Source organism: Argiope bruennichi, chromosome 1 (assembly GCF_947563725.1).
Source record: "Argiope bruennichi chromosome 1, qqArgBrue1.1, whole genome shotgun sequence".
Taxonomy (NCBI): domain Eukaryota; kingdom Metazoa; phylum Arthropoda; class Arachnida; order Araneae; family Araneidae; genus Argiope; species Argiope bruennichi.
The window spans coordinates 16,818,126-16,841,319 of record NC_079151.1 but is presented as its reverse complement, the minus strand read 5'-3'; the positions used below and the strand labels follow the sequence as shown (position 1 = coordinate 16,841,319).

General features: G+C 30.1%; 2 protein-coding genes across 3 annotated transcripts in view; one reads left to right on the top strand and one right to left on the bottom strand.

Annotated features, from left to right (window-relative positions):
- The window catches only part of LOC129983579 (oligosaccharyltransferase complex subunit ostc-A-like), a 28,852-nt gene extending 12,070 nt beyond the window's left edge, over positions 1-16,782 (bottom strand). The window contains exon 1 of the mRNA XM_056093141.1: positions 16,525-16,782. Within this exon, the coding sequence (XP_055949116.1) occupies positions 16,525-16,632 (108 nt within the window). The 5' untranslated portion in view covers positions 16,633-16,782. The remainder of the gene's footprint in view (positions 1-16,524) is intronic.
- The window catches only part of LOC129982445 (long-chain fatty acid transport protein 1-like), a 96,458-nt gene that overhangs the window by 4,080 nt on the left and 69,184 nt on the right, over positions 1-23,194 (top strand). Inside the window, exon 1 of one of the 2 annotated variants that reach the window (XM_056093067.1) lies at positions 16,946-17,357. The exons of the other annotated variant lie outside the window; for it this stretch is intronic. Within the exon in view, the coding sequence (XP_055949042.1) occupies positions 17,077-17,357 (281 nt within the window). The 5' untranslated portion in view covers positions 16,946-17,076. Of the gene's footprint in view, positions 1-16,945; positions 17,358-23,194 lie in introns of those variants that run through there. 2 annotated transcript variants of the gene reach the window in all.

The following is a 23,194-nucleotide window of genomic DNA, read 5'->3' as shown; positions in this document are numbered from 1 at the left end:
GTATGGAAAAAAAAGAAGCAATTTTGGTCGGGGGGGGGGTATGTTTATTAGAGTATATAATTTATATAAGAATTCTTTTACAAGATATTTTAATATTCTGATATTAACTGAATGTTTGAGAAATGTTTGGAGTAGGTTGCTTTTGCAATAATTAAAAATCATCATATTTTATTTGTATTGGATCGTACTGTGTTATGTATTGTCGATATCGCTTTTTTTAATTAGAAAAAAAGTATTAATAATATTAAATCATGTTTATTTTATTAATTTGATTTATATTCTTTTACACTGTTGGTCGTGATCTCGCTTAGGATCGATCAGAAAAAGATTAATTGAAATTTCTGATATAACTTTTTATTGATCTTTTTTTTAAAAAAATTATTATTTGTTGAAGTTTCATCTCTTAAATTTCCATCTTGTGTAAAAAGGGTTCGAAGTTTTTTTTTTTTTTCTTTTTTCCTTTTTCTTTGTACAATACGGTTTCGCGAGTGGGGAAGATTTGAACTTAATAAATACTGGATGCATACAGAGTATTTTTAAAAAATTTATTGATGATGTTACAAATTAAATAAAATATATTCATATTCTTTCAATTACACTAATAAAAATGAAATTATAATGACTGGAACCATTTCAGAGATTATAAAAGTAAAGAGCAAGTAGAATAAATATTTCTTTAATATTACCTTTTAAAATATGTTTGAAAATTATTACGTATTTATAACACAGATGTAGAAATGATTGGTCTTTAAAATACGATAAATTTATTTTAAAAACTTCGGTTTAATTAAAAATAATTTTGTATCGGTTAAAAAAAAAAATCGAATTTCCTCTTTACCAAGTCACGTTCTACACTTGGCCTGCATCCTTTAAGTTTTAGCCACGTAACGCCATTTTTCATTCGTCATTAAATTATTCATTTATTGTTTATTTTCGTATTTGTTTCTATTCATTGATTACCACGGTACTTACTATCCTGTGTGCTTTAAAAATCTGGTTTTAGAGACCGACTTAATATAGATTTCTTTCAATAAAGTTTCCTCTGTTCAGTCAAACATAGTCTCTATACTATGCTTGAGTAATCTTACTCCGAAGGTCACTTTCATTAAAATTTGTTTTTTTGTCTTTTTCTGAGGGATTGGATTTTTCCGTTGAATATTTTTATCTAAAAAGATTCTGATTATATCCTTATTTTTTTTCTTAATTTTGATCATTACTGGCATGTTTTTTAATTGGTAGATCGATTTATTTTTTCCTCTATGATCATTCAGCCGCATCAGGTACATGGAAATGTTTTTCAGATTAACTGATAGATTTTAATGGTGTTAAACAACAGCAAAATATTTTGAAAAAAATTATAATAACAAAAGGTAATCAGAATGAATTGTTGTTCCTCCTCTAATTCCATAGTTAATATTAAGTATGTTTTGTTCCAAAATGATAATTATTCATTTTGCTTCGAAACGATTTTTAAAAATAACTTGTTATTTTCATCTTTTTAGAATAATTTTATTTCGGAGTAAAAATATATTAATTTATAAAAATTGCAATAAAAGTAAACAATGAAGTTCAGTGTATATTAGAAAATTTATGAACAAAATGCAGTAATCCAAGTCTGCTTTCTGCTTAATTCCCTGTCATGCATTTTTTTTTTTCCCCGTTAGAAAAATGTACTATTTATTCAGTTGAAAATTACTCTATGATTATTCTGTGGAGGCCTCATAATTTTGAACAATGGTTTGATGATGAGGGGCAAAATCGTTCTATCTAGATAATATAGACTGCCAAATTTTGCCACATCGTTAATTAGTCTAGAAACGATTGGTTTTCTTTTCCAGCAAAAAGTATAAAAGTTTAAATATTTAGAATGCGTAGTTTTTAGTAAGTAAGAAAACTCAATGAAGAATATATAATGTTCTGATGCACACCGTATGGTCTGGTTTTTGGGGAAAAAAAAAAAAAAAAAAAAAAGGGTAGTTTAGAGGTAAACTGTGATCTGGTTGCAAAGTCTCAATTTTCAGACTAGAGGGTTCGAAACTTGATTCTACAAAGGATCGAATATATGTGAGGTTTGGTACATTTAAACTTTCTACATCTGGTGTGGTGTGAAACGCAATATAACGTTTTGCTTTCATAATCAGACCATTGTTTAAAATTATGGGACCTGCCTTATAATAACTTATAATTTCCAAATGGGTCGTTAATGAAATTAAACTAAACTAAAATGGATTTTTCCCATAATTTAATTTAAATCTGTTTTCATGATTAAAATTTAAATCCAAATATTTTTTTGAACTTGCTGGATATGAATGCATGTGAAGTAGGTTTGAGTCAAGCCTGGTATTGGTTGCTCTTGGCAAAGATTGATGAAATGATTTCATGAATTTTTTTATGAAATAAGCTATTAAAAAATGAAATTTTAAATAAGTAAAAAAACTGTTCTACTGGAATTGTTTTATATCGAATTATTCATCATCAGAAAGCGTTTTGTGCATTGGACTCGTATCTGACTTTCCTTCCATCCAAATCTACAAAATCCCTACAACCTAGTTGAAGTTGCAAAATCCACGCAACCTAGTTAAAGTTGAAAAGAGCTCAATTCCATTGTTATGAGACTATTCATTCACAACTATTTCACTTCCTGTATTTTGTCCATCTTTCCTTTGCCTTGTCACTCCCTTCCCTGCTCTGTATCTGCCAACTTCTTTCCTGTTTCTGTCATCTGCGCTCGTAGTCAATTTCATCTTCATTGCAGTGTAAAATAAATACTATAAATTGAACTCCAGCAAATATGTTTTATATTTGGACACCAGGAAGAGAAACCACAATTGCGTCGAGGCCTTGGAAGATTTGAAGTGAAATCTCACTTGTCACTTTTCTGTGAAAAGTTCATTGTGGCATTTGTATGGCTTTTTTATGATCGATCAGCTAATGAAATTATATATGTATGTATATATATGTAATGGAAAATCGTCTGTCGAAACTCTTCACTTCATTCTTATAATTAATAGTATTTAGTGAGAAAAAGAATGGTACCCATTTGTAAGGCATAAAAGGAAGGCATAAAAAAAATGTTTTAGTCGATTAAGCCTAGTATACGATTATACTGAAAGCCTGTTCATTCCACACAAAATTGAAACTAATAATAATTATAAATAGCAGTGAATATTAAAAAGAATAAATTTTTATGAAAATAGTTTAATTTACTGTACGAATTATTATTAAAAAAAATGTTCGAAGTGTCTAAATCATTTGCTCTTTCTTGTATAATGATGGTAAAACCGTGGAGTTAAATGGGGAAACGCAAAATATTGTTGGAATCTCTGGGACTTTCACGATGCTTTTATCTTTCAAAACTTTTTAATATGGATGAGCAAAAATAGTTTAGCCTGTGAGCTTGCTTTTTTAAATGGTTTAAATTTATGACAGAAAGTATCTAAAGCAGGGGTTCACAAACTTATAAATATTAGGATTCACATATTTTAGAAACCAATCTATAACGTCCCATTTCAGTCTCTGCGTATTAAATTCATTGGCAAATAGTTTCATGCTCTTTCCGAACGAGATTTTATGGTCCCCCAAATGAAATGTTTTGTAGGAAATAAAACATTTGCTATTAAATATAATTTTATAAAAATTATTCTTAATGCGAGATGTGATGAATAGTTTAAACCTACATCTGTATACGTTCAAGATCTTTTCTGGCCTACTGAAAACTGGCTCCCTACATACAATTTGGAAATCTTTGTATTTAAATATTAAGTTTTCCTTGCTTAGTGTTTCAAATTATAGAAACATTTCTTTTTGTTCCTTTCTGCATGACACAGATCTCGGAACTTTTTCCCATTGAAAAAGCAGCTGAACAATAGCTGCCAGAAGTTCTAAAGTAAAGCAGCGCATCCAAATTCTAATAATAAATTCTAGAATGATAACCAGTGATATTGAGATTCAAACTATATAAGCGAAATGTAATCTATAGTCAAAGTACAGATTTCAACCACAAATAATATTTTGAATGCAGTAAATTTGCCAGAAAAATATAATAGGATTTGACTATAAAACTGATATTCTGAATGAATATGTAAGCAAATTTATATATGCTATATGTGTTTTATGCAAATTTGCAATTTTTGTTGTGTCTTGATGAAATTTGAAATATGTCTCTTTAAAAGAGAGGGGAAAAAAATTACTGTCAATAACTTGCCAACTTTTCAAAGTCCTAAAGTTAATTGAAAAGTAAGAAAGCTTCCATTTTCCACGCAATATCTCCAGAAAATATTATCTGACAAAAATAATTTTTACACCATTTTAAATCTGCAAAAATAAAATGAAAAAAAAAAAAAAAACACACTTTTAACTGCCATCTAACTAGCTGTTTGGAAATATAAGGTCCGTCCACCAATATCTCTTCTGTAGTTTCAAAAATAGATTCAAACTTAATAATTCCTATTTCCTCGTCCGATGCAGATTAGGCAAGTTTCGTTATTAATATGCAACCTTCGGGTCAATTTTCATATTCATGAAACAACAAAATTACTTACGAAAACGACCGAAAAGAAATTATCCATTTGCTTATATAACTGGTAATTTGCTTTTCGTGAAGTGCATCTATTTCATGTACCTACTTCTAATAAATAAATAAATACTGTTATTTCCCGGAAGAAAATTTATTATAAAAATTAATTAAGGAAATAGAAATATTATAATAGAAAGTTCTGAAAGTGAAGGTCAGACCAGCTTTGTTAAGGACTGTGAGTAGATAAGTAAATCTTATTTGAAGCTTTTTCTCTTAGTCAGAAATTAATTTTTTTCGAATTAAATTTAAAAAGGGCATTTCTAAATTGCAAATTCTAACTTCACGAATATAGTCGGTTCTTGCTTACATGTTTTTGCCCCATACCTCCCTTACTTAGACGTTGAACTATATATATTTATTTCTAAAAAATGTGTGTCAGGGATTTTGTATTGTGGGTCACTTTTGGAAAATGTCAAAGTAGTGAAATTTTTTTCAAGACTTTCCCCTTTATTATTCTTTTTTGACATGCAAGTAGTAAGCAAAAATAAATAAATACTCCCAACTTTCAAAGGTTAATTTCAGATGATTAAAATGATTAAAAAACATTAATTATTAAAATTTTCTAAAAAAAATATTTTGTTGTGATTTTAAATTCCGATTTATAGGAGGAGTCTAGGATGAGATAACCGAAAACGTCAGGTACTATTTATATAAGTTATTGAAGTAATTGGTCACTTTGTGATTTGAAATGAGCCGTCTTTGTAAGCATTATAGAAGGGTTAATGTTCGCATCAAGTTCATAGTTCAAGTGGTCACGTCACAAATTAGCTGGGACAATCCCACATTTTTAAAAAATTCTTTTATTTCCTCTTAATTTTAAATAAAATGCCCTTAGTTAAAATTTTTTCCTTCTGATAAATAAACAGCAAAAAATTTTTACAAAAAAATTGATTTAATAAAAAATAAATTTTGAAGAACTCCTCCCAAATTTTATTATGCATAGAATATACTATCTTATTTTAATGAATGGTGTCTATTTTATATCTTTAATTATCTTGAATATATTGAAATTATATTGATTTTATTATGCTTATTGATTTTATGTCATCTGAATCCTGTATTAGTTAGGTAAGTCCGAATTTTCAACTTAATGTCCGGACATGCCCTCTTCCCTCTTTCTCCCCGCAATATGCAAAGTGTTCCTGGTTGAAACTCAGAAAATCACTTTAGATGAATTGATAGCTATTTCATCAGGCTATTTGAATAAACAAACAAAAAAAAAGTGCTGAAGAGTTGCATAGTAATACAATTGCAAAGTAACATTTTCAGTAACAGCAAGAAAAGTAGCTAACATTCTGCTTACTTATTTATTTGAATTCGGTGACTGAGGAAAATGTGCTAACTTGGTTGATTTTTAAGATATTTCCTTTGGTTAAGGGGGATAAATAATGTGCTTATTATAACGTTCTTGGAAAAAGAAAGATGTTAAAAAAAGAAATTCGTGTTTACAGCGCATAAAGTCATTCAACCTTTTACTGCAAGAAAACGTTTATTCCCTGCTTTCAGTCTGAAATAAGTATTTCAACTTCTGTCTTTATGTTGGATTTATAAAATTATAAGAGGCCTACAGATTTTTGTTGCAAACGTTTTAAAATCAATGGAGTCAATTCATGCTCATGAGATAATTGTTAAATACACCATGTCAATTTAAATTTGAAATCCAATGCGGGAGGAAAGAAAACAGAATATTTTAGTGCAGCGTGGGACAGTATGGATATAAATGATAGATGACACGCGCAGTTACATTTGATATGACATCACATAAAATGACTGCATTAAAGTATGTGATTAAACTATATATATATATATAAAGCTCAGTGTGTGTGTGTGTGTTGGTGCTCTACAGGCCAGACCGTTTGACCTACAGCTACCAAATTTGGTACATGTATACCTTGGAGGTCGGGAATGTGCACCTGGGGTCCCTTTTTTTGAATTTTTAATTAGGATTTTAATTATTAATTAAAAACTAACTTTCCCACTAAAAAAACCTCTTCATTTTTCCCACCGCCAAATGAGTTAGGCTTCAGTTTTTTTCCCACGCTAAAAAGGCTAGGCTTAAGATTTTTCGTCCGAATATTTCAAACGATTTTGTTTATTTTCTTAATGTTTGAGGCATTTAAAATTAAACATTGTTAATGAATCGATCTTTCAGATTCATTCTAAAGTACCTTTGAATTAAAATAAAACAGAATAAAGGAAATTAAAAATGTCTAATCTGCATAGCGTTACCCCAACTGGCGTAGAAAAATTCACGCATTTGCATTACGTAACTGGCGTTGAAAATTCACGCATGCGCATTGTGTTCTGATTGTTGTGACTGATTGCGGACTTGATTTAAATTATTTTAAGGTTAGTTGCATGCTTTGTAATTAAATTGTATTTATTTTAGTTATATATTTTTTGTATATGCTTATAGTTTTAAGTACATCGTTTTTTAAGTAGTTTTTTTTAACCAGTTTTCAACGGATTATTTTAAACAATTCGTTTTATTTTCTTAGTATTTGATGCATTTAAAATTAAACATTGTTAATGAATCGATCTGGTCATGATGAATCTGAGAAAATATTGTTGACAAATTCTTGAAATATTGCATAAATTAAGAAAGATATTCTTTAGTGCCCATAAAGTTTAAACGCTCAGTGACTATTTTCAGTAATCATATTACAAAAAAATACTTTGTTTCAGTAAAAAAAAAAAAATTATATTATTTGCAGATTAATCATTTCCACTCTAATTTAAAGTATAACTTCTACGGGAGCTAACGGAAAGAGAGATACATATTACGTTATGACTGAAGGCCTTTATAATATTATGAGTGAATTATATGACTATCAAAATTTGAAGTTTTAAAATATTTTGTTGAAGAAGGAATTGCTTAAAATACTTAATTATTAAAATTTTAACGAACATTAAGATTGGCGAACCGGCTGATCGCCAAAGGCAGCTAGTAATATATATATCAAAGATCAAAAGTGTTTTAAAATTCGGAAGAAATATGTATTTGGATAAAAAGATGTATAAAGCCGAAACCTTTCTAGTTAAAAATTTATTTAAAATTTTGCAGTAAATTAAAATATGTATTACCTAGTACCCGAAGTAAAAAATAAACTTTATTTCCGTCCAGTCTTTGAATATTGGAGTTTGATTGATCAACAGCATGGCATTAAAAAATTTTTTTTTACCTTGCTTTATGAAGTATTGAAACTGCTGTGGAATATTTTTGAATAAGCAGATTACTTATTCAGAAACTGCAGAATGAATTGAAAACTTATTGCATAATAGAATATTAAGAATTAAAAAGTATGCATTATATTTTAATGTGGGGATATTTGTTAGAAGATATAAATCAAAATGTAGAATTTAAAAAATTAATATCTAACGATGTAAAACAGCACTAAAACGTAATTATGCAAATATAGAAATGAGCGTAGCTTCCTAAAGAATGGACATAAAAACAAATATAAAACGGTTTTATAAGATATTTGTTCTAAAATTAACAGCATTGAATATTCGATACTTTCGTTTAAAATCGGCCTTTTAATGTAGCTTAATATCTTAAAATCTTATAAACAAGATAGCCATCTCTCAGAACGCATTCAAATCGCAAGAAAGGAAGTCATTAATTTTTATCTTTCCTGTGAAAGAAAAAGAATAAACATTGAAACGCATATCAAACAGTTTTAAAAGACGGCTATTCTAATATTAAGAACATTGAATATTCGATAATTTTGCCAAAAATCGACTTTTTAATGTAATCATCTGCCTTAAAGTTCTTCTACAAACAACATGGCCAACTATCAGAACGTAGTAAAAACCGCAATGAAGGAAGTCATTAATATTAATCATCTCGTGTCATTAAGAGAGAATCAAAAGTGTGAAGGTACTTGTTTAGCATAAGCCGATTTTTTGATCTGGCTAGATTGAAGTGCGGAGTTTTTCGCACACCGTATGTCAAGGAATAATCGCCAAAAAAATTTGCCAAGGATCCCGCGATACATTTAAATAAATTTACTAGATTCACGCCAGTGGTTGATATTACGTAACTATTGACGCCAATGCCATCCATGCAAGGCGTTTTTCAGGATAACACTTTAATTAGAGAGTATGCAAGAAAGCTTTTGGGAGATCACGCCCGCTGGTTTATAAATGATTCTGATTTATAAACTAAATAATACAAACTGTATTTTCAAGTTTTCTTTATTCGGCTTAAATTGAAATAAAAAAAAATCAAAAATATAGAAAGAAGTTAAGTAAAAATTTTAAGTAAAACTTAAAAAAAATTTGATTTTTAATTCAGTTGTTTGTATTAAAATATGTATACTTGATAGAAGCTAAGCATTATGGAAAGAGAAAATATATTGTAAATCTCAGAAAGTTAAGGATAAAAATTCGTATGGGGAAGATTGAACTATAAATAATTTTTACAATGGCGTAAAGACTATCATTGCATCTGCTTCGAAGTGCCTGCTTCGTAATATGATTCTGTTTCAGTTCTGTCTTGAGGATCGAGCCCGAAATAAATCTGCTGTCGTTAGTCAAAGACCCTCGCATCAGAGTAGTTTGGAAATTTTGTAAGTCATGTGTCAACTTAAATTCCTTATCCCTTTTTTATCACTATTCAAAATTACGAGATATGGTCCCAAACAGCCCATGTTTAACTTCTGAAATAGTATGTTAATCTAGAAAATCAAATTGAAATAAGATCTGTTATAATCAAGAAGTTTCGATTTTTATGATAAGTTTTAAAATGCAGTTAATGAATTGAATGCCGATGGTGGGCGTGGGTGTACATACATCTGCTTTCTTTTTATCGCATCTTTGTTTCAGAAAATTGATTAACTTTTGGGGTAATATCAACTTAGTGAAAACTCTGGAAACTGTGTACAAAAATGATTCAAAATTTGTTAGAATATTTTACGACATGCGTGAAAACTTGGTATACTTTAGCTGATAAAGTCGAATTTATTAAAAGTTTAATGAGAATTGCAATTGCATCTTATTCAGTTTTCTTTTCCTATGATTGGCAATTTGATATTTCGATTACAGAGAGTATCGAATTATGCTTACCGTATTAAAATTATTTGAAAATGTATCAAAATTTCTTCGCTAGATGTCGCCACGAAAGTTATTATATTTGCACTTTTTAATCTTTTCTCTCTCTTTTTTCAAACTGATCAAGATGACGAAATGTTTACATTTAAATTGTTATATTTGACATTGTATATATTTGACAAAAGCCTCAGTAAGGATATGATACTGATGTGCTTCTTTCATTAATTCTTAAATTTCTATATATCTTTTATTACAGAATGATGCTGATGTTAGTGATAACCAACAATCGCCGTTTTTTATTTATCGAAAGTATAATGATATATTAAAGTTTGATTATTATTTTAATATATTTTATTTATTTGACTATCGTCTAAAAGTCTGAATTATTCTATGCGGAAATAACGTCAAAATAACCTTTTGATGCACAACTACTTTTACAAATCAACAGAAAAAAACAAATTTCTAAATCTACGTTTACCCTTCATTTAATTATTGTATTGTAAGTAATTTTTTCATACAGCGTGTGGTTGTTACTTTTATTTTAGATAGCAATTTATGCGTATTGGAATAAAATTTTCGACAGTGAGTCCAAAATCAATTGAATGATAATTACATTAAAATTGTGGAAGTTGCGTGTTCTTCCGACAGATGTCACTGCTATTCGTTTCTACTATTTTATTAATAATTTGATTGTGTTTTGAGTATGAATTTTTGAAAATTAGTGATTGGAATATTTGTACCGCTGTTTTATCAAGCAGTATGCTGTTAAATAGAGGCAAATTATTTTATTCAGAAATTTAAGTAATGTTTTTTTAAGATTCAACGTCTGATCTTGTGTGTTCTAATGAAAATAACTTTCTGTATTTACATGAAGTAACTTTACTAGAACATTTTAAAACTTTCTGCTTTGATCTGCGAGTCATATTTTATTATCAAACGGGTTTATTTTAAACAAGCATTTCTTTGATCTCAGAAAAGAACAATCGAAATTTTCCTAGCTTTGCTATACACGTTATTCGACAAAATAAATAACTAAAAATAAATAATAAAAAAAATTCTTTTCTAAACCGTATTAACATAAATGATATATATTTTTTATTTTTATTTTCTCTTTTGACTTTTATTGAACTCGTATCAGCGATTTTTCATGATAATGGATAAATTTTTTTATTGACTAAAATGCTAATGTTTTATGTTAATATACAAAGTACAATAAGAAAATATAAAAGTATATATTTATAACAATTAGGAACTGTTCCGTTCATTTAAATAATATATAGTTACAAAAAAGAGAAGAAAAAAAAAAATACGCCTAGAGCAGTAAATGAAAACACAATTCATATTCGATTGTGATGTGAGTAATTAAGTAGGCATTCAAGGTTGTTTGGTAGTTGAATTTTAACACACTTTTGTTTTAATGTTTCACTCATGCAAATTACATCCTTATTTTGCGTATTTCAAATCTTATTGTGTTGTATGGAGTTGTTCATATTGTTGATAAAATGTATTGCTTGATATTTTACCCTACATTCTGTGGAAACTTACTTCCCAAGTTAGCTATTTCGCGTTTTATTACAGAAGTTTTGTGCCTTTGTTATTAAATGTCAATAATTCATGAAGTTATATTAATTTTTGATAGTTCTATGCTAAGGATGATTAAATTTTGAAATTCGATAAACTTTTTATCATTTATCAAAGAGTCGCTAATTTAACTTCTTAATTATTATTTTCTTTCCAACCAATGTTTAGAAGTAAAAAAAAAAAATTACCGGTGATAATTTAATTACAGAAATACAAATTTTAGAAGTGAAAAAAAAGTTTTTTTTTAATAATTTGTGATTCTTATCGTGGGTAAATTTATCTAATTAGTGTATTTCTTGTACAGATCTAAAATAAGCATTCATTTGTTATACATAAGTTACAATATTCCAGCATAAGTTACAATTTCTATTGAAGTTATTTCAATATGAATATCACTTTTACAAATATTTGTCTACAGTGCCCGAAAAAATTATAAGGACACGCGAAAAATCGCCAAATCTAGAAGCCTTGTTTACAGAATCATGCAAATTTTTGTAGCAAAAATAGAAGTTAAACTAAAATATTTTATGCGTAAAGTAATTAAAATTTTCAATTTTAAATCTGCTAAAATTTAAATTTTGATTTTTAAACCTAAATGAAAACGGAAAAAAGTATAAGGACATTGCTCTTTCTCCAGTAATTATTTAAAAATTTGCATATTTGAAAGCATAAAATGACAATTCCGAGTTAAAAGATTCATTTGCGAAAAGAATTTCCCACTCGGCGACTTTCAGTGTGAATTTTTAAACGACGCCCAAAGGAACTCAACTTTCTGACTCTGAAAAAGGAAAAATTGTTGCTTTTCGAGAATGTGGATTAAGTGGATGGGAAATTTCAAAAAGAATCAAGAGATCTAAAACGGTGGTTTATAATTTTCTAAAAAATCCTGGGATGTATGGTGTGAAAAAGCGAACTGGGAGACCAGAAATTCTCACTCGTCGACAAAAAAGAATGATTGTAAGGAGAGCTTGAGAGAAAAGAGAAACCGCAATTGAAGTTAGACAAAATTTGAGTTTACCATGCTCAACAAGGACTGTTCAAAATGTTTTGAGTAAACATCCTCAAGTTTCTTACGGGAAATTAGTGTCACGCCCCCCTCTTACAAATCATCATAAGAAAAGAAGAGTTTACTTTGCCAAAAAATACATATCTCTTGGTCAAAAGTGGGCTGATGTAATTTTTTCGGACGAAAAAAAGTTTAATCTTGATGGACCTGATGGTTTTCGTTATTTTTGGTATGATCTGCGAAAGACCAAGGAAGTGTTTTCCAGGCGTCAATATGGTGGTGGCTCGGTAATGGTATTGGGCGCTTTTGCGGCAAATGGAACCACTCCATTGTATTTATCAACCGTAAAATGAATTCGGACAGGTATGTTGATATGTTAGGAGAAAGTTTGTTACCTGAAGCGCCACTAATTACTTCAGGGGACTATATTTTTCAGCAGGATAATGCTTTGATACACGTTTCTACGAGTGCAAAACTCTGATTTGAAGCCAATTCTGTAAATTTACTTGATTGGCCGGCGAGAAGTTCCGATCTTAATTCAATCAAAAACTTATGGGGACGTCTAGCTCGAGAAGTTTATAAAAACGGCACACAGTATCAATGTACACAAGATCTTGTTGTCGCTATCAAAGACGCTTGGGAAAAAATATCTGTGGACATTTTAAAAGATCTTTCAGGATCTATGACCTCTCGGCTTATTCAAGTGATTGAAAAAAAAAGGCAGTTTTCTTGATTATTGAAACATTTTTTAAGTATTTTACAACATATCCTTATAATTTTTTCCGTATTTCCTTTAATGTTAAATTTTGTAAAATCAATATTTTGAAGCTAAATTATGTTTTTTATGTGGGATAAGTGTTATAACAAAATTATGCAGCAGAAGTAAGAAATATAAAAAAGTTCATTTAGGTGAAATGGAAATAAAGCATATTTTCATGCAATTACATGTTGTCCTTGTACTTTTTTCGCGCACTGTATATTGTTATAATTGTAGGAGTAGAGGACTGTTATTGCTATATTCTAATAATTTTGAAATGGAATAAATTATTTAATAAAATGAACTATTTTCCAATGCATTTAGACGGTTATTTGCTTTTATTAGCAATTTCATTTCATTTAAATATTGAGAAATTGCAAGGATATTGAAAGGAAAATGAAAGCTTTAAAATAAGTTGGATTTAGAAATGTCTTTTCTTTTAGCGAAAATAGTAACTTCCCACGGTTGTTGTGGCTTTTACCTGCAAATGGTATCGTGTCATTACCCCAGCAAGAATAAATTTCATTAGTCGAGTTTGTTAATAGTTATTGATCTAACAGTTTCCAGTAAATGTGTTGAGCTTACTTTTCATGCATTTAGAAATGCAATTTCAAAGTTTTCCCATATCAGCAATAAACTTGCTGCTTTTACTTTTTGCTTAGATACAGTCGCCCATTTCTTTTCTGTCTGGGTTTGTACACCTGATGCGCTTTGTCCAATCGCCAGTTTCAATATAGATTTTTCTTTGCAAGATTTCTTTCGCAGCAGTAGTTCTATAGCTTAATAGTTTTGTATCTCTTGATGTTTATTCATTGTTAATTTATTGTTAAAATCAGTGTTAAAAATGATTCATTCGATTTCTAGGATTTGTATTTTGCAGTCTCTGCATCTTTTTTTTATTATTTCTGATGGATTGGAAAAGAAATAGCTCTCGTATTTTACCATTATAATATAAGCAAAAAATGTGTGCTTTATTTCTTCACCTCAGCTTCAGGATCTGAAGGTTCTGTATTCAACCACTGGAGATCTGTCGTTTATGTTAACCAACTTCATGTTAAATTCTTTGGATATTTAAGAGAAACATAAATCGCCACTTATAATTCTCTCTTTTCCTGTGCTTTTGAGGAGATGTCAAAACAATTTAAATTCGATCATTTGTTCTGAGGCTTTTTTTTTTTTTTTTTTTCATTTAAAGAAGAGACGTAGAGTTTTGTGAAGTATGCTTGTTGCAAGAAGCTTCCACCGGTGGCGCCCCAAATTTGGGAATGAGAAGCTTCCGGTATGTGGTTAGTTCTCGCATTTTGATAGATACGAATTATTCATTTCACTTCATATACTTTACTGTCATTGTTGGGGGGAAACTAAAAATTTAATTTGCAAGAACAAATTTAGAAATTTGTGAAATAAAAATTTAGAAATAACATGTGAAATATATTACCATATAAACGCTTTCACAGCACCAACTACTCACTTTTACAATGAAATTTATTACGGAAGACATATAGCTACATAAACTATTAAAATTCTACGGCACTATCACTTGTGTAAATGCTGTTTATGCATGTCATTACTATATAGATTTGTGCATCGCGAGTAGTATGTATGAACATTATATTAGTACCAGTTTCAATCATGCATCATTTACCAATGTACATGTAATCATGTACCAGTGCTACATGCATCGTTTTAAGAACAGTGAATTGGCCAATACAGTGACTTGAAATTAGAACACTGTCCTCCAGGCCTGAGGTATATTATATATATATATATATATATATATATATATATATAATATACCTCAGGCCTGGAGGACAGTGTGAATTGAATAGAAATATTTCTTTATTTAAATCAAGTTTCACGGAATGATTTGAGATTTTAACATATGTAATAAAAATCTGTTTTAAAAATATGCTTTATTTAATGTATTAAAAATTAGAAATGTTTATATTTTAATTATTGTATACTTTTTAGTTTTTATATTTTAATTCATTATCATAATTATTATGAAATGTTAAAAGGTGCAGTTATACATCTTGATTCCATGCATGCAGTTGACACCGTCTTTATGGAATCTAATTAAATGGATTGACCGAGTATCTGGTCATCGACAAAATTCAAATAACAAAGTTTCAAAAATTCTAGAACATCAGAAGCTGAGCAAAAATTTAAATGAATGAATTAAAAAAAATTAAAAACTCGATTTGAAAATTCTGTTTTTAGAAACTAGAAACGATTTGAGCCGATTTAAGGTATATAAAAAGAGCTTCAAATCAGTTTAGAACTTATTTTCTAATGTGAAAACTCCTACATCCTCTATACTTCATTCAATTTTTTTTTTCTTATAGAAATTATTCAAAAATATATGTAAATGGAGCTCACTAGTTTTTGGTCTAGACATTCCTTTATCAGTATTTAAAAAGGGTTATTGGAGATAATCTGTTTTCAGTTTTGGATGCAAAAGGTATTTTATTTATGTATGCGGAAGAAATAAGGTAGAAGGGGAAGAGGGGGTAGGTTGCATATAGTTATTTTGACCTTTACCCCCCCCCCCCCCCCCCGATATTAAAGATTATACAGTTGATTCAAATGTTAATGGTTTCATTAACTATATATAATTCATAAATTATATACTCCCCTCTTATACTAATTTGTAGGCTTAGAAGAAATATATAACTTCTTTAATCCAAAGAAGTTATATATTTTGTTATACGAGAATGCTCAGTCTATAGCCTTAAAGACGATATTTTTTTAATCTAAAAATTCAAGATATATGATGAAATTATGTTCAAACGTTATTCAAACGTTTGTGTTGGCCAAGTCTGATTACTCACTGAAAGGACACTCATTTGCAATTTATATAATTACCCTCGATTGCATAATTGCGTCCGGGTTCGCTATATGAAAAATTTGGCATGAGCTATTTCCCCGATATGTATGCTAGATGGGTCAGATTTTCCATTTGCGAATGTAAATCGTTTGAAAAAAAAATTAATAATTAAGTTTTTAAAATTATTACCGAGCAAATGTTTTAATGGTTAAGTTATTGTTAAAATTATTCCTGTGGACTACTACCATTCCAGATAATCTATAATTAGATAAACTATATTTTTATTATACTCGCTTATATTTGTGTGTGTTTTTTGAAGTGTTGGTGTGTCCTTCATTTTTTGACCTGGCATGATTACTTGACTCGATGTATAAGATACATTTTTTTATTTAATTTATGGCGGCGCCAGTAATCAAATGAAACAACAAAAACATCCTCCAAAGACCATACAAAGAGGTCAAAAAGTGGTGTAAATTATGCGGACTTTTAAAATTACATTTATATTATGCTTATTAGAAAAGTCGCAAGCTCTCATTTATTGACATAGAAAATTCAGATCCTTCAAACTTATGTCACTCTACAATTCCGCATTTTGTTTTTATCATTGTAAGTTTTGATAAGCATATATATTTGATGTGAAATAACGACAGTTTTAAAAATTTCCTTTAGTTTTAGTATGATATTTCTTATAAAGCTACTGAAACTTAAGCTATCGTATAACTCACCTTAACTTTTTGACCTACAAACTGTGCTTCACTCGGCTCTCGAATGGGAACGAATTCAGTTGAGGCAATCGAGTGAGAACAGAGAAAGTAGTGCTGCATTCTGCACATGAACTTTTCCTCCAACTTTATTTGTTGCTCAGCTGCAATTAAGTCGGCCGACTAGTAGTAAGCTACACATACCTTTCTGTCGGCTGTAGAAGCACTGTTATCTCCCATCTCTCCCCGGTGTTTTCGCCCTGTTTTGAATCCCTGACGAAGGACACGACATTGTTTGTTCTTAGATGAAATCGAACAATCGATCCTGAATGCAGTGGGAAGTTCGTCTCTCAGACCTGTGCAGGAAAGAAATTGCATGTGCGGGCGGAGCGTCGGTGTTAAATAAGGAAAAACTTATCCGAGTTCACCCCTTAATTGCTTGTTTTGCTTCTGACGCCATGTCGCATTCTGTTTCCTCTTCCATTGTGTCACGACCCCCATATTGCTCTTAGAATATTTTTACAGCGTCATCCGACACCAGAGACGTTTTGTAGCGTGCGAACTAAAGACTCCGCAATGACTTCTTCCAAATGCAATGGGGCTTATGCCAGAGCAGATGGCCAAGATGTGGTGGCCTGGAAGCAGTTCCTGTTGAGTTGCCTGAATGATCTTTTCGGCTTGAATAATCCTGTCTGTGTATTCCGGGGCGTCCTGTTCTTCCTAATTTTCTGTTTTCTAGCCTTTTACGAGGGGCTTCCATTGCTCATATCCTTTGTGTTGGCATATGTTGCCTTTTTGATCATCGGTGGTAAGGAGCACACAGCAGTCATGGCTCGGACACTGCCCAGAGATATCAGGTGAGTCAATATGTGCAGTTTATCTTATTATCTTTCCATCGAGAAATTCCTATTTTTACGGTCTTGAACAGGGCTTCTGTACCTTTACTTTGCAAAGGGTTGGATGACTAAAATTTGGGTGGCGAAAATCCTAGCAGCTACCAAATATGAAAAAAAAATCTATTAAGTTTGTTAAATTTATAAAGCAAGTAACTTAAAATTGATTTCTGTCAGTTTATTTTTACGAATGTTTCATGTGTGTATTTCATTAATGTAGTGGGTATTATACACTTGAGGTTAATATATTTTTTGTGTGGTAAAAATGGGATCCGATTTACACTTGAAGTAAATCAATAGAAGAGGAAAGGTTTAAGAAGGCCTACTGTATTTTTTAAAATTATTAATTCTTATTTAACTCTGTGTTTTTAAGCGTCTACTGTCGCTTAATGCAATTTTAAAATATTTTATAACCAATATATTTGTAAGTTCCGATTTTGATAAAGAAAAATAAATCTGTAAATTTATCCTTATGGAAAAAACATCCACTTTTGTCATTTTATTATTTCGGGACTTTCATAATTTATAAGATGCCAAGTTCCTTTGAAAAGAAATTAATATTGATTGCATAGGCATCTCTTTAAGTAGGAATTTAAAAATGATGGCAATCCTCCTTTTGCATATATATGCGAGTAATAAACATTAACGTTTTTAATAATTACTTTTCATTATGTAAGCTTGCATTTAGAACCCCGTAGATGTCCATGAACATGTATAGTACTGAGTTATTTCTTTTATTCTGTTCGATGTTTTTTAAATTTATCGTATACCAAGTATAAAAGGAAGTACTGGAATCGTCAAAAAATTGTTGGCGTATTTTGGGGTATCTCCCCATTTCAGACCTCCATGAGTCCGTAAAAATGTATCTTTGATGTTATAATGCTTGTGACGATAATTCTCAAGCGCTGTGAGGTAGACGGTTGAAATTTGGTACATGGACTTGTAACCAAATTTGTAAATGGATTCCTTGAAAGGGAAGGGATTCTCTAATTCGGTCACAGATTAAATATTTTAATGGGTCTGAATTGTAGGTGGAACAAAAGTTTGTAAAGAAATAACTCAAACTTTTTGTTCAGATTACAAAATATTATTTTTGAGAAATTTTGCTGTACTCAAAAAGTGCCGGCCGGAGGCCCTTCCGCCCCCAACGCTCCCTTACGTTGAATCACCGGTGTCGTATCTGATTTTTTGAGTGTTCCTAACATTATCTCCAGAGAATATCCCACTACAAGGAAACAAAACTTTTTAATATTATTGTATATTTATATCTAAGGTATACTACAAAAAAATATTCTGATTCTTAAGCATCTCTGCGAATGTGCCTGGGATTTTTTGATACAGCTTTCTGTAGTTAATCTGTGGCGATCAGTCAGAAATATTGTTAATAGGATAGCAGCTCGTCTAAATGGTCAGATTTGCTAATATTATTAATAACTATGTATGTATAACACTGGACACGTCATTCGCAAAGCCGATTTCATTTTTGAATAAACTAAGCATCTTGCTGCGGAACGATATGCGGCATTATTGCCTCAGCGTTAAGTAGATAACATGCTTTAAATTAAAGACCGCTTTCGCTTTCCATTGTCATTTTAATGTTTTGAACTCATTTTAAAAAAATTATTTTTGATTATATTTTTAGGTGCGTGTACTTTTTATTTATGTTAAAACTTTTTCAAAAAATGCATACTAGAAATTAACCGGTTTTGATAAAGTTGCTACTAAATAATATTATACATTGTAGTTTCTAGCAATTTCTAGCATTATAAAGCTATACATTGTAGTTACTAGTAAGATGGATGAGTGCTGGAGATTTTATTTTAATGAGTGTTTTATACTAGAAAATGACTGCTCAAGATAAAAGTAACATTTTGAGCAATTTATCTTATTTCATTTCATCGGTGCTGTTAAAAATGACTCTTGCAGCGGCTGGAGAAGAGGAAAATATTGATCTTGGCCCAGTTTTTTCCCTCTCAAATTTAATTTGTTTGAATTCTTTTTAATATGATCATTGTAGATGTTGAAATCTTGTTACATTTAGAAGTGGAGAAAATGGAGCATATTCTTTCAAATAAACAAATAGTTAGATTTGTGAATGAGTCATTCTATTTCAAATAATTTTCTATTTCTAAATTTATATTGGAGAAATATATGCCTTGGACAAGGATAATATGGCGCAAGGATACAAAGTAGACTCATTTCTTCTTATTGGAGAGTATGGGTTACAATTTTGAAACAAACGTAAATGACTTCGATTTTAATATTGCTGAAGCTTAATGGATATTTTTTCCCCTTTTCTTCAATTTCCCTTTCGTCATTGAAAAAAGAGTGGGTGAATTGTTTTTAAACACTTTTTATTTTACTGGACTTGTTTCTCATTAGTTTGTAATTGATTTTCTTCAATCACATTTTGATACCCCAACATTTTGAAATTCTGCACACATGTGTATTCTGGATGAGGATTCACTATTGTATTGTTTTCTGAATTAAATATTAGGTTGTAAATTAATTTACTTAAAAGTAGAGTTGAAAATCATGGCCCCAACTGTTAGTAAATTTGTGAAAAACAAATGTATTCCTAGATTTCTTAATATATCTGCTAATATTTATTGATGCTCTGCAAACCGGATTCTTTGAAATAAATTTACTAGATTTGGTAAAAAATATACTTTAGAAAATGTAAGGTATTTCAGGTCTGAGGTTATAAGGTAAACAAGCGTAAAGAGCATTTTCTTTTTTAAAAAAATTTGAAATGGAATCGTAATTAAAATTTATATTTTCGCTATAATGGTCTATTTGGTAATTTTTATTCCAGTTATATTTCTGTTAAAAATATTATTGCACAATAGTGATTTTCATGTATTACAAAACAAAAAAAAAAAAAAAAAAAAAAAATATTTGTTTTTGATATCTCGTGACATCCCCCCCCCACCAGAATTTCGATAATTTTTAAGTATTTTTTTGCATAGATTTAATGGTTGCTTTGAAATTCAAATCGTTTTCTTTGTTTTATCAAATATTTAATCACGTGAATTTCTTTGTTGAGAATTAAGGAAAAAAGAGTTTTTTTGATGCGTGAGAAATAAGAAACTGAATTTTCAGACTGTTAAAGATGGCGTGCAAGTTAGATGATAGAAACCTTATTTTGATGGGAGAGCCAATGCATGCATTTCAAATCTTTAAAGTTACAGTTTTTCTTGCTGATTTTTATTTTATTTCTTTATGTTGTGCATTTTGTTTTAATACTTTGAGAGCTTGGAAATTTGCATGTTTTCAAGTTCTGGTCAATGTGCTTGGATCATGGTTCACTGGAATTGTTAAGTTTGACCTTGTTGTTCATTTGTAAAATCGAGCACTAATGAGGTTCAGTGATTTTGTAGGATAGCCAAATTAGATATATTATTTTTCTGTTTCTTGTTATTTCTTATTCATTATCTTATTGCAAGCTAGAAGGAGAGAGCTCTATATTGTGAAGCACACTGTTTTTAATTTTTCATTTTAATTGCTTCATTCTTGACTTTTAATTACTTAATGAAACGTGCTGCCGAGAAACTGAAGATTTATATGTCACGTGTTATAAAAAAAATCCAAAGTTCTTTGCTGAACTTTCTTATATTAGGTAACCAGATGTTTCCGATTGACATCAATAAATCATATATATCTATTCAATATTATTTTAACAACTACTATCGAACTATTATTCGATATTTTCTATTACGATTCTCTGATTTGGAAAACGACATTGATGACATCTTCAAAGAAGTTATGCATTCATTGTTGCCAGTTTTATTGTGGAGCTCCTTCTGACTTCCACAGTTTTTTATGAAAATATGTTTTAAAATATATCTATAATTACAATATACTCCCGAGTATTTGACCTAATGTGGCGGAAGGGCAGGCCGGATAGCAAAATAGTCGGAAAGGCCGGAGTTTTAGGAACTCATTTCTTTGACCACCAATAGCAGAAGACAAAGTTTTTATACCAAGACTCACAATTATAATACGCATTTTCTCACTTCTTATTGAGTACTAAGTCCTTATCTCAAGCCTTCTAGACAGTGAATGCAGTCACGGCCCGGTGAATCATAGAAGCAGTTGCCGGTAACATGTCGAGTTAGAGTAGAAGGCTCTGTACTGGTACAGAGCCTTCTACTCTAACTCGACAGTGCAGTATATAAAGTAACGTGCAGTGCAGTATATAAAGTAACGTGCAGTGCAGTATATAAAGTATACGTGCAGTGCAGTATACTTTATATATTGCACTGCACGTTTCAAGAATTTATTAGAGAAAAAGTATGTTAAAGGATATAAACTGTTCACATTTTAACATAAATTCTGTAATGCCTAACTTAAATACAGAAACCATAAACAAAACATTAACGTAAGTCGTAGGCTTAGTCCTTAAGAAAATGGACTCAAACTTATTTTATTTTTCACTGATAAATAATTACACATATATGAAAAGGCAACCTTAAGATAAGTGTAAAACTTACAGTTTTCAGTTTTCGAAAATACCAATGCTACGCTTTGCCTTCCTTATTTAATTAGGATAAAAGGAAACGAGGCCGGATAGTCGCGAACAGGATACTCGGGAGTGTACTTACTGTATTTTCAAACAAAATAAATGCATTAATAATTTTCATGTACACGAAGTAACCATACGTATGTGAATACACACATTAATTAAAAATGCCTAATATTTTCATCCTGTGAGAACGACTGCACAAGACTGAATAAGAGTGCAAAAATCTCTGCCCCTTGATGGCTAAAAATTTTTATTTACAGTTTAAGTGTCGAGACCACATGCCAACTCTTTGCGTTTTAGAGATATCCTATTCACATACATAATACACTTACCCGTAGCCCTTGACTGTAGAACTTTTAAATTCATCAATAATTCGAGATTGAATACTTTTCCTAAATTTATATACTACGTATATAAATTCGTTGGTTTTGTATGATCCTTTCTAGTTATCTGTTGCACCTTCCCCGGGATAGTATTAATTTGCTGATATAATTTTCGAATCGATTGTAGCATTTTAAATTTCTTGAAAATCTTTGTTCTTATGTCTTTTCCTTTGCATAAAAGTTTTGAAAAAATATTCGTCAGTATATATATTATTGAAATATTCAAAAAAGTGCTTTTCATGGTAAAATGCAATTTATTAAAAATTTCGCATTAAAAGAACATATTGTGTTTTAAATTATTTTAAAAAATTGATGCAATACTGGTTAACATTTCTGGCTAGAGAGAGAAAAAATTTAAAACTGAAACTTAAAAAAGTCTTAAAAAATTTCGATTCAACGTTTGGTTTTTTTTTTTTAAATTTATTTATCTTTGTCCGTATCATCTTACTCTTGGTTAGCAGCAAAGTCATTCTCCCTTTCTCTTTTATTTTATTGATTCATTTATTTATTTTTGTCCCATACTTTGAATTACCTGGCACGAGTCCCTTGATGGCACCCTTGGGATTCCATTTTCCCATCACTGTCGTTGCTATAACAAAAACAAAAGTTTCTTCACATCACAGATTTTATTGCCATGGGCCCCTAGTACCATTTTATTTCTCTTTGGTGTTTATGTATCCTGCAAAAATAATCCAGTTTAGTGTCTCCCCCCTCTCAATTTGTTCTCACTCTTCTTTAGAAACAGGATTTAATACTTTGAATGACTTCACACCTTGATTGAGAGCATTTAAATATGAAAATTGTATGAAACGTCGCATGGAAATCAAAGCAATGTTATTGGATTGTTGCGCGTACCTATTAAAAATTGGACATGCTGTGAAATAAAAATGAAA